At 43.3% G+C, this 12,619-nt stretch overlaps 1 protein-coding gene across 26 annotated transcripts in view; it reads left to right on the top strand.

Annotated features, from left to right (window-relative positions):
- tcf7l2 (transcription factor 7 like 2) overlaps positions 1-12,619 on the top strand; it is an 88,210-nt gene that overhangs the window by 29,653 nt on the left and 45,938 nt on the right. For 16 of the 26 annotated variants that reach the window (XM_039616027.1, XM_039616028.1, XM_039616030.1 and 13 more), the window contains exons 4-5: positions 771-872; positions 7,234-7,293. In XM_039616027.1, coding sequence (XP_039471961.1) covers positions 771-872; positions 7,234-7,293 — 162 coding nt within the window. The remainder of the gene's footprint in view (positions 1-770; positions 873-7,233; positions 7,294-12,619) is intronic. The other 10 variants (XM_039616032.1, XM_039616033.1, XM_031749158.2 and 7 more) reach the window with 1 other exon arrangement.

Genomic DNA, 12,619 nt, shown 5'->3' on the forward strand with positions numbered 1-12,619 from the left:
CCCGGTCGTTTTGCCAACAGGTATGAGCTAGTACTTTTTAAGGTCAACGTAACCGATGTCATCAAATTACAAAGGATGCCACCAAGTTTATTACCCAGACAGATGTTTCTCTTGACCTGTGTTTCTGCTTATCTGTGTGCGTGTGTGTCAAAGAGAGAGAGAGGGTGGGAGAAAGAGACAGACTGACTTCTGATAGAGGCCAAGTCAATCATTTATGAGTGCAGTCAAGAGGTTTAGCCTTAGACGAGCGTGGTGGTGAGACGCCATGCTCTATCCGCTTTATGGGTTCTAATAAAATGTCTGACAACAATCACATTTATGACATTAGGTCATCTTAAAGCCATAAGCTGCGTACAGTGCCAGCCCTAACTCGACCTTAACTCCAAAAAAGTGTCACTGAATCACGTGTCTGCTGCTTAGCTAACATAAAAAAAAATTAAAGATAAGTAGAGCTCTAAACTTGCGATGGAGCCTGGTTACCACATGTGTGCTATGTGTTTCTGATATGATTTGGTTTTGCTGCTGCCGCTGCTGCTGCTGTGGACTCTCATGTGCATGCTTGACCCATCCTCACCACCTTCTACCATCCGCCTTTAGATCTTTATTTGCGTTTCCATGTTTTTAAGTTTCCACATCCATACACTTGTCAAGAAATGTCGTCTCCCCCCTTTTTTTGTCTTTTTTTTAATTTGGTCTTTTGGTTTTTGCTTTCTGCATTGTTAACATGTTTTGTTTCTTTCTTTCCATTCTGTTTCCTTTCTGCCATTCAGTACCTACAGATGAAATGGCCCCTGCTAGATGTTCAACCAGGAAGTCTTCAAAGTAGACAAGCACTTAAAGATGCCAGGTCCCCTTCACCGGCACACATCGTTGTAAGTAATACGCCGCTCGGTCCTTTATCTCTTTCTTCCCTCATTCACGACTGACGGAGCTGAACAGAAACAAACCCTTGGACTTGAATACGCATAGCTGTTTGCATTTACCCTTAAACACAGTCACTAACCACCCAGTCAGTTTTATATCAACTTTTTCTTTTTTGTGCGGGTGCACGCTTTGACAAGGGCAGTTTCGTGGGTCCCAGAAAGCAGAGGTTTTGCAAGTGCGATCAGGGGCGGCCGCTGTGGCAGGTGCTGTAATCTCAGGGAAAAATGATAACTCCCGGGCCAGGCTGAGCTGGCTGATGGTGGAAAAACTGGTCTCGTGTTGACAACTTTTTCATGAGAACAGGCTAACGCTGGGCTGCTAATACACCGCCTTTGAGAGAAGTGTGGGCGTTCCTTCAGCATTGATTACCCTACCCATGTAGTTGGAGGAGTACTCTGGCAGGAGAGTTGGCTGGACAGCCATAGGGGCATATTCAGTACATGCACATAACAGAGCATCTATCCCAGGCATGTCAATATCTAAGAGGCTAGCAGTTCTAGATTGAACAGTTGAATATGAACTTCATAGTTAGCCAAAGGCTTAAAGTTTTCAGGAGGTCAGCGGAGAGGTTGAACATGGGGAGGTGTGCGTATGTGGTCACAGGGTTAGCGAGCCAAGAAAATCAATGAGAGTAGGGATTGAGCAGAATTAGTGAGGTGGCCATCAACGCCCTGGGCCGTTATTGGCACAGTTGTTACTTTTGTTCAGAGTGCATTAACTGTTATGAAAATGAAAATTTGAGAAGGAGAAACCTTCCAAGTTTGTATCCTCGTGAATATAATATCTCCTGTGGTAATTGCTACAAAGTAACCCCCCCCCCCACCTTTTTTGTGTTTGCTGCACAGTTGTCATCATGACTCTGGAGCTCACGCCAAACTTAGTAAGGATTTTTGTCACGCAGATTACACTGTCAAGACACGGTGTCCCTCTGAGTCACATATGACATTTGATCAGTTCACTTACATTTATGGTGTGTAGTAAATACGTGCTCGAACTCATGCTGAAAAGTTGGCAAACCAAAGCCTCTTTAGTGTTTTTGGCTATTTAAGTTAGGCACAACATAGCTTAAAAATAGCAGGACTTGACAAGGCTTTTTATTTAAAACAGAAACCCTGTCAAAAGTGGTCTTCAAGACAAAGAGCCAGTGATGACAGTGTTATTCTGAACAAAACAAGCCCAGCTAAGGCCCTCCTTATCTTCGCCCGCGATGCTAGTGTTATTTTTATACCAAAGAGTTCAGGGGGCCTCTTCTTACTCTGTTATTTTTGGAGACGCTGAGAAAAAGAGTCCCAACTTCTCTGAAGTCATTAAACTGGTCGTAGGCAGCAAACGCTGCAGGTAAATACTTGAGGTTTTATCCTGCTATGAGTCATATGGCTGTAAATACCGCCTCACATACGCATCAACTCGTGCAGCACAATTCACGTTACTTCCCCGCATGAAGAAGTTTAAGGACAAGAAAAAGCGCTGCAGCTCTAACTTTGGAGACTGGGGGTGACGTCATGCTGCTTTTCTTCTGTAATAAACTGCTTTAATTAGAGACCTCAGTTGGCTGCTAAAATGATCTATAATTGCAATTAAAGCACATTTTATAAATGTAAACATCTGATTTTTAGAAGACATAGAGTAAGCTCCATTACAACGCCACACAGTCAGTCAAGCATGAAACAGTAATAGGCTTGGAACAAAAAGGCAACACCAGCTCACAAAACAGAAATTGGCTATGGGGCAAAAACAAACATGAAACAAGAAAGATGGACAACCAGACTGATGGAAGAAATAAGCTCGCAACAGTGAAAAGCAGAGACCGTACCTATTGAGTTACACCAAAAGATAAGAGACATAAAGACATAAATTGGTCATAAGTAATAGATCAGGGAGATGTAAAAGCAAAATGCATGAAGAGAAGCGAAGCCGTGGCCAGATCAGTTTTCTCCCAAGTTTAATAAAATCCTGGAACATTTTATGCCAAAGGACACTTTAAGGCAGTAAAGTGGGATTAAATGTAACAGAAAATTGCTGCTTTAAAACAAATAAAGACGAATAAAGTTATGTTAAAAATAGAGATGCCGCAGTGACATTCTGAAACAGACCATATTTTATTTTCTCGTTATCTCGTTTTCTTTTAAGCTGGTGGGGGGAAAATAAATCGTTATTATAAACATGTAGCTCTTTTACATTTAGCCAGTACCACAGATAAACATTGGACACTGTAGGTCATCTAGTTTGCAGATAGCAGCAACATGTACATACGTTCATCCAACATAACCCCTAGTAAAAAGGAACAGTTAAGCCTAGTGTGGGCACAGATGGGCTTTGAGCATGGATACAATTTAGTTTGGGACTGAATAGGTGATTTCTGGCCAAAAATAATAGTGAGCCTGAGCAACCTTTTTCCAATTCAATCTCCTAAATGGGTTTTTACAGGGCTGTGAGTTGGATTTGATAATTAAAACCTCATCTGAATCCTAAATAAACCTTTTGGTGTGCTTTTTGCTTTCTTTGGGCTTTACTTGTAAGCAGAGAGCCAAAGAAATATCACATTGCAATAGTGAGAGCGCTCTTAAACTCTTAGCGTGATTAGTACTGACAGTGATCAATATGGGAGAATATATTGTAATATCTGTGGTCATATTGCCCAACCCCAGTGTGATCTGTTTGATAGAGTACACAGGCTGGTAAGATCAGAGGCATTGCAGCATGGCTGCATAGGCACACAACTGGCTGTTAGTTCAAGTGATGAAATTGAATGTGAACTGCAGCTTGTATTGTTGCCACTCCTTCCATCCTGCTCCAGCATCCACCTCTGACTGAGAAGGAAGTGTGATTGAATGTTTCCCTGGTTTGCATCATATCGGCTGTCATACATATAGAAAAGACAGATAACTGTGTACAGCGTAGTGAATTCCAATGATAACCCCACGCGGACTCCCACAGGTGTAAACAGTAGCTTCTTTTTGTTTACAAATGCAAAGAAACATTCAAGCACCTTGACTCTTCCTGCCTGGAGCACTAGCAGGCTGCTTCAACAGTGATAAGAACCTCTTGATTGGCCTGTCGATAACAGCAATCTGAAGCCTGGGTGACCCAGAGACAGTTAAAACAACAATATAAAGACGGAGAAAGAAGGAAAGACATCGATGCCTGCAGATAAAGCCTCTGAGAAAGTTAAGGCACAGAGAGATGGGCAGGGACAGAGATGCAGACAGATGGTGTCATTTCTGTCTGGAAGGCTCATTCGAGGTGGAGCACTGGAGGATCAGCCAAGAAAAAGAGGAAGTGACCTCACGCCGGCTGGTCTTTCTGAGGGCACGGTGTATGCCCCTGTTTACCATGCCCTCAAAGGGGGGCACGCAGGACTTTTTGAAGTGCCTGACCACCCCGCAGGCAGCCTCGAAACCTGCCGCTGCTGAACTTTCATGCCATTGGTTGAAAGTTATTCAATATTTATCTGCCTATTGATGTGTATTTCTAGAGGGAGAGACTCCAAGAAACATTTTTATGCCTCACACAGCTCCTGAGGGAAAGATCATAAACAGTCCTTACTTTGTCAACTTGCCTTTTTTATTGTGAGGTTTTAATTTGACACTGTGGTCTTGAAGACTCTTTGTGCACACTTGGCTAGAGGAAGTAGCCTGAAGCTGGTCGATAGGTTTTGGAGTAGATATGCGTGACTTAATCAGCCTTACACTTTTATTTAGATAGGGATTATTGCGTTAACCGGTAACACAACATGTCACAACATGAGATTGTTTTGGAAATCCATCTCTTACACAGTATGTGTTGATGGCATCAACAGTATTGCTGTAGCTCATGTTGGTAATGTCATGGCATCATTTGTCAACTTTCAGAAAGTTTTTTTCTTCTTTTTTCTCAATTTTAGTTAATCCAGTACCAAGAAACCAAGATATGCCATTCTAATTGAATCACATTTCCTAATTTGCTATTCTGGGAATGGTGGGTGGGCATGTCCATGTTAAGAGCATACGCACACAGTCTACTTTCTGACATCCACGTGCACACTCATGCACACGCGTACACAACCCTAGAGTCTAGAGTCTAGTCCTGGACGAACAATGTCTCCATTGTTTTGTGGGCTTTCACTGGCAGCAGGGGACGGCTGGAGTGTTAACCATTTCCCGACTGCACCTCGCTGTGTGCCATTGTGTGCGTGTGTGTGTGTCAGAGGAAGTGAAGCATGGGCTCAGGGATGAAGAGAAGAAGGGCACTCGCTCCAAGTGTATGGTAATTAGTGTGGAGGAAGTGATGGAATCTGGGCATTTTTACGGTGTGTAAGACCTCCCACCTGAGCTTTTGCAACTGTTGAACATGTGTATTTTACTCCCATTCACTCTCACCGGTTCTCTACTAGAAGGAGGCTGGGAAGAAAATAATACAAAGTGACATATTTTTGATATTAGGTTGGGGGGAAAAAGCAGCTTTAGCCATGCATTCAGAAAAGACAGACCACAGTGCCTCTGTGGATTCCTATTATAGTCGCGCGACTGCTACTCGAGGTCAGCATTAGAAAGAGACAGGATCACATTCACCCTCCTTGACCACTTCTCTGTCCATTTTGAGGGAAGAGGGATAAAGGGGGCTTCCTGTGGTCTGAATGGGCCATGCACCTGGGCTGTCCAGACAATCGTCCAGGCCTCCGGGAGGCCTAGCCTTCTCTCTTGTTAATTAGCGACCCCGTGGTCAGCAGCCACCACCCACAAACTGTCCATAGGCTTTACCCAGCGCACTTTCTCTATCCTGGCTTATGTCAGCCTTAAGCTGCTTTTTCCTTCTGCATTTAAGCCTTTTTCTAAATAACCTCTTCTACCTCCACCCCACCTTTTGTTTTCTTTTTGTTCATGTGTCCCTCCGTCCATCCTTGTCCTTCACTGCACATCTCAAACATAACAAGATATTTTCATCTGATTCTTTTATGTGCAAGTATTTTCCTAGTTGAGTTTACTAATACTAATACTGCATTTTGTCATTCTATATACCGATATGTAAATCCAACTTAGCACGTAACACCACTGAAGATTTCATTTATATAGGCTAGTTCTTCTTGGCGGTGCCGTCCAGCTCTCAGATTACAGACGGCTGTGACTGTCCGCTGTCACTCGCCGTCTTCTCCAGACAAGGAGTTTGTTCAAGGGGTCACGCTTACATCATCGGCTCGGGCCAAAATCTGAGGCAGTCGAGACATGGCGTCAGGCCCGGGAACTGTGACAATGAAAATGAGAGCACCTCAGTCATTGTATCTGTCCAGCAGTCTGGACGGTGGCTTGTTCCTACAGACAATCCACTCAGTGTTGGCTTAGTCAGCAACAACACCACAACAAAGCCCGAAGAGTCTCCTTGCTCCTTGGATTTGGAACATAACACCTTAATGTGTTAAAACACCTGATAACTTGTTAACAGGCCACCCAGTGAGAATACAAATTGTTAAATATTTAATTTATTTTGTCAAGTGTGCGTATTAAATTTAAAAACATTGTTAAGTGTCTCGGCCTCTTGGCTCTTTATCTCCAGCCCTTATTTTTTCTCCTCCTGTCCTCTATAATCCCAGACTTTAAGGCAAATTATCTATCTTTTTAAATGTGCCAGTTTAACCTCTGAATGCCTCCTAAAGAAAAAAATCAGGTATTTGAAAACCTAGTAATGTAGTTCACAATTTTAATGCCTATATCAGAGAGGTAAAAACACCTGAAAATTCTGCTCTGGGGACTCAAAGTCGCCATCATTTTATTTCAGGCGCAATTTCTTATTTCAAATTCAGCGGTTCTGCCATCAGTAAAAGCACGACTGGTGACATTTATCATCCTGTCGCCTGTTTGCAGTTAAAAATTTTTGAGCTTTTGCCAAAATGGTGGCGACGCTAAGTCCCTAGATCAGCTGACTGCTGCTGAACATATGTGAAGGTGCGCATGCTGAGGAGATGAAATGTTCTACCAAAGTGAAATACTGTTTGAACAACCAGCCAGCCAGTACCGACAACCGCGTAACCCCGTGCCGAGCCAGTGTTCTCCCATTCTCTCTGAGTAAAATTAGTCATAACGGGGCCGAGCGCGCACCCAGGAGAAAGCTGAGCCAGCAGAGATGAGGCAGTCGCTTAAATAACTAAAAGGCCAGGGGGATGCGTTATTTCCAGGGAAACACGTAGCTTTCTGCATAAAACCTGGCCGGCTGGGAATGAGTGCAGATATCTGTGTTCGTGTGTGTGTGAGAGTGTACGAGTGAGAGAAAGAATAGATGAGAGATGGAGAGCTGATATAATTGTGTGACTTGGGAACGTCCATCTTTGCCTTACAGGGGCCCTTCCGCTGGGAATTCCCCGGACAGTCAGATCTGAGCCTTCACCAATTTCATTTGGTGAGAGACCTTTGAATTCCAAAAATATCTTCTTGGATTTTATTTTTGGTTGATTCCACACACAAATTAACAGCTGATAATTGATGATTTAAAACAACAGCAACAAAAATAAGAATGAAAAATGAAATCCTGGTGATGATGATGATGATGATGATGATGATGATTATTATGCTTTGCTGTTTATTGCGCTAATTCAGTGCTGCTGCTCTAATGCTAATGTGCTTTTTGAATGTCTAAAATGCCTTCATCCAGGAGATGGTACCGGAGGGACGGTGCTCAGGCTTCATTCTTTTATATCCATTTAACTTCTTGGATTTTCTTTTCTTTTTCTTTTTATGTTCAGCTTTATTCAACTTTGAAAATGTCTTTGCATGTGACTGTTTTTACTTTCCAGATCTTTCTAGTGATAACATTTTTTTTAAAGAGGAGTAAGAAAAAATGAATGCATGTTTTAATGGGTAATGTCCTTTTTAGATGTGCAGTGTGGCAGGGTAAGACCTTTTTTATGGGGGTAGCCAGGTTGAGACTACCCTTAAATTGAGACGGCAAATATATCTGAAAGCACTGCATACTTTTTATTGTTATTATTGTTGTTTCAAAGAATTTTTATAAGGTTATTGGAGTTGAAAATATGATCAAATGGATGAAATTGCAGTTCTGTTTGTATATGCAAAACTCCTTTACCGGCTTCATTTTTGCTTGTGTGGGTTGGCTAACTGTTTTAGACAGTGACGGCAGTGGGTAGCCCTGGCCACCCTTAACTCTGCCACTGTCTGTGCACTTGTTTTGAATATTGAGAGTTTTCCTTATTCCTGGCATTTGGTTCCAGATTTTATCAAAGAGTAACTCGTTGGTTATAACTTCTCCACAGAAGTGAAGCTTACAGGTAAAGTTAGTCCTGTTTCTACTGCAGTGCTGACATTCTGAGGACATCGCTAAGCCTTGTTTTGATTTGCTTCATTTGGGCATTGGGAAGTCAGAAAGAGGCTGGAATTACGAAGCCCATCAGAGACGTCTTAATCTCCTCTGAGACGTCCGTTGCTCTCTGGATTGCTTACTTGAATTGTTTGACTAATCAATTGCTTGTTGATTTTGCACACCATGTGCAGCCTTTGTTGTTAGGAGGGAAAAACCCCCAAACATAGCCCCTTTAAAACAGGCCGAAGGGAAATCAGCTGTTAATGTGGTTAACATTCCTCCGTCGACGTCGACGTGATTCTCCCCCCCTCCCCTCTTGTACAAGTGCCTTTGCTAGAACTTGTTTGACAAGGTCTGTAAGGATCACTGTTGGGTGTGCCTATCTGTCTTTTTCTGTGTGTGTGTGTGTGTGTGTGTGTGTGTGTGTGTGTGTGTGTGTGTGTGTGTGTGTGTGTGTGTGTGTGCGTGCGTGCTCGTGTCTTACAAACAAATCTTTGTCTACACGAGTGTGTGTGCGTAGTGTCCTTGTGTCTAAGGTGTGACTTATTTAGATGATAGATAGTCAGGTTATGGTATAACTTTTATGTGAGTGCATTCAGGAGTTTGACTCTATTTAACCCCGAGCTCTGACTTTCAGGCTTTCAAGGAGTGGATTGAAAGCCCCTAACTAAGTAAGCTTTGGAAAAACATGACAATCAAGTCAGAGTTTATTTGCACAAAGAAACAGGGTCAAGGTTCAGGAGTAATATTAATGAATAATCTTAATTTACGACAAACCACTCCTCACATCCCGGCAGTCGGGGTGTGCTTGCGTTTGAGACATGTCCTCAGATAGGACGATCCCTGGTTGCATTTCTGTGGTCAGCCTCGCGAGTGACAACAGACTCAGCGTCTCGGTACGCTACTGTATTAACACTGGAGGCCGTTTCACAGGGAAACTTGTTTTGACAGAGCTCCAGGTGTCTCATTGTTAGGGATGGCATGGTTCAACAGATTTACCAATTAGCACCGGGTTGAGTGCACAGGGTGGGTGGGAGCGAAGAAGAGGGGAGGGAAGAAATGAAACTCTGAGCGGTGGAGGGCGGAGTGAGAGTCGGACGAGGTGGATTTGGCCACAGTGATGGAATGAGGTTTTAAGTGAGCGGGGCGGGTGGGGAGGGGGGTGGTGAAGAGGGGGTGACCATAGGGGAGGCAGGCCTGAGTAAGGCGATCCTTGACCTCATTTTTTTTGCCCCCTCCCGGCAGTAGTAAGGAAGGGCCTGAGGTTTTAGCCGAGCCACAAAGAGGAGGGAAGAGGCAGTGGGAGGGTAGCAGTGGCTCATGGCAACTTTTCAGGAGTTTGTGGCGTTTCTCTTGCAGACAAACTCCTACCTCTTACTTCTGCTGCTAACACGGGTCCATCTGCAGGAGTGGCAATTTCTTTTCGCCGCACCGCCTCACCTCCCCCGCCGGTTTGCTGTTCTCACTCTGGTACGAGGCAGAATTGTGCGGGATTAAACAAAATGTTATTACTCCGTGCTGTTATTACTCTCACTAACCCTCTTTGTGTTTCCTCAGAAAATTGTGCTCCTTTTTTTCCAGGAAGTTTGGAAGTGAACTTTAGAGAACGGGTGAAGAGATTTAGAGAATATATCCCAGGGGTGGCCTGCAGAATTTAGTGATTTTTGGCTCTTGATTGTTAGCACATGCACACACATACACACATACACAAATTCTTTGTAGCATGCATGTTGTGCAGGTATCACTGCCCTTTGTTTAGTTTTAAAAAAGCAGGTGGTTGAATATATATATTTATATATTTCTCTCTCTCTCTATATATATATATATATACACACACACAACTAGTGAAGGTGTGTTTGCAGTATTGTGCTTCTTTCAAAATGACAGCCTTCTGTAGTTGAGAAAAAAATCACTTTTCAGAGGAGCATGCCTTTTTTGAGCCACAACAAAGAGAAGTCAGGCTTTTTCTTTATGTAGGAAACTGTCAGTTTACAACAACAACCAGACTACAACAGGGGCAAGTAGCAAAGTTGGGGAGCAGCTGTTTGTCTGATCCTTTAGTCAGCACAGGCATGGCGTTTAGTATATATTACTGTTTAATATCAAAGACTTGGACGTAAACTTAAGAGAAAACTGGTAACTAGAACCTGGACCTACTGGCCTTTTCCTTATATTCTCTCATGCTGTCAGAATGAAGGACGCTTGTATTTAAGATGGCCAAATTTTCAAATTGTGAGGGTAGCGTATGGGCTTCAGACTGCTTCAGGGTGGGTTTTAGACAGTTTTTTCCACTCTTATCTGTCAGTGATGTCAATGAGATCATATATCCCTAATATGGTCATCTCAGACAGCCAGCTCTGGCGCTTTAGGGCTGTGGATTAGCCGAGGGGCCGGACCAAGGCAGTATAAAGCCTTAATCACGCAAAGTTACTGTAGTAGAGCCTGCAAATAAAAAAATATGGCATTGGAAATTAAAATCTAGAAATTATAATAATAAAAGCAGTGGAAGGTGTATTTTCTTGTCTCCTAAACATATACGATTTAATTTTCTTACTGAAGTCTTGAAGTAAAATTTAAAAACTTTGGAAGTTTTGCCAGTTTTTTTCCCCCCCAGATATTTAAACCCTTTATTAGCAGTGCTGATGCACATAATCTGTGGCCTATAGGGCAGAAAGAGAGAAGGCATCTGAGACAAGCAACATGTACTTAAAAGATTTAATAAATGCAAACAGTAATCAGAAAGCAATCAATAATCCAACTACAGAAGGTGCTTCAAGGACATAGGCAATGAGTTATTGTTGCCTTCGTCTTTATAAGCCCCAGATCACTGTTGTGGCCTCACAGATATTTCTGGTTTTATAATGATTTAGCACGGAGTGATCCCACAATTGCTTTGGCAACTGTCTGTTCTTTACATATGAGCAAGCAGCTTGTGATTGAGAGTGATGGAGACAGCTTTCTGGAAAGGCCAAAGATACAGGGACTGTAGCGGGGAAAGATGGGAGGGGGTGAAGGGGTTTTGGGGTGTACGAAGCCCCGCCAAATTCCCCAAAGAACAATTTACAGTTATGGATGAATACACTGTCGCAGTCAAATTTCGACTCGGTGAATGTGTATGTGTCGGAGACGGTGGAATGCTGAGTGATTCCAGAGAGCACTTAAGCTGCCTCGAATTCAGTTTTCTCTCTCCCACCCGCGTTATAACAGGAGAGGGGGCTTTTCTTTTGGAGTTTGCAGGGGTAAACACGGGGTATCTGCTTTCTGAGTCATTTAGCATCGTCCTCCGTCACCTTCCTCATATATTCTAAACCGTGTTTTCTGGTTTGTCGGGGCAGCCTGAACGAGACTAACCCCCCAATTTATTTGATTTGTTCCTCTCTGCGGTTCCAATGAAGACCTATCTGAACTTTTCTTGGATTTGTTTGGCTCTGGTTTTGATGTGCTGGTTGTTATTTTTTTCCCTCCGTCTTCCAAGTGCGCGCAGTCGACAGTGTCTGAGTACCAGGCCTCGCTTTTGTCTCGGCCCGGGGAGGGAATTTGATGTGATGCTTATTTTCCTACTCAGTCAGTTTCTTTGAGTGTTTTTTTTTTATTTTTCCCCCTCTGCTCCTGTTTTTCCTTTTTTTTTGTTGTTTTTGTTTTTGTTTGTTCTAATAGTCCTCGAAGTTTGGGACACTTCTTTGAGGCAGGTGACGCTGTGATACGACTGCTTTTTGCATACCTATGCAGGTGTGAGCACGCTTTTGTATTTATTTATCCAGCCGTTCTGAAACGTCTGCTCTAATTGAACGGCCCGTTAAAGACGTCACTGGAATCAGTCAAGTAATAGCAGGAGGGAATGGTGATGGGGTGAAAAGGAGAGCTGCATTGTGGGAGATTAAGGAGGATCATCATCCTGGAGGTTTTTGGATGAAGCGAGAGATGGCTCAATACTCAGGGTATTGGCTGCTTTTCATGGGAGAGAAGTCTAAACTAATGTGTCAGACCGCTTTTTCTCATCAGCGAGATGTGCTATAGACGCCCAGCACTGGCTAGACGGTGCCTTTCGAAAGATGCAGAGAAGTGCATGCTGGGAAAAGAATAAACAAGCTTGTCACCAAAGTTGGGAAGAATCCTTAGTGCAGCGCTACTGTCAAAAAGCAGCTTCCAATTCATACATTATTAACATTACCTAAACGCATTATTTGTGTATTTATTCATTCATTTGTCTTGTTAACATCCTCCTGGAGTAAGATAAACAGCGCGGCCAGACTGGCTGTGTGACAGTTGTGTGTGAGATTTGAATAAAAAGCCCGGCAGCGTGATTGGAGTGAGACAGGAGCCCATTCTGTGGACACCAGACTTCCTCTCCAGGCTCATTAAGGGACAGTAAGGCGATGATGTCGAATCGGCGCGCACTTTACCGGCC

The sequence above is a fragment of the Oreochromis aureus genome, linkage group 8 (genome assembly GCF_013358895.1).
Source record: "Oreochromis aureus strain Israel breed Guangdong linkage group 8, ZZ_aureus, whole genome shotgun sequence".
Taxonomy (NCBI): domain Eukaryota; kingdom Metazoa; phylum Chordata; class Actinopteri; order Cichliformes; family Cichlidae; genus Oreochromis; species Oreochromis aureus.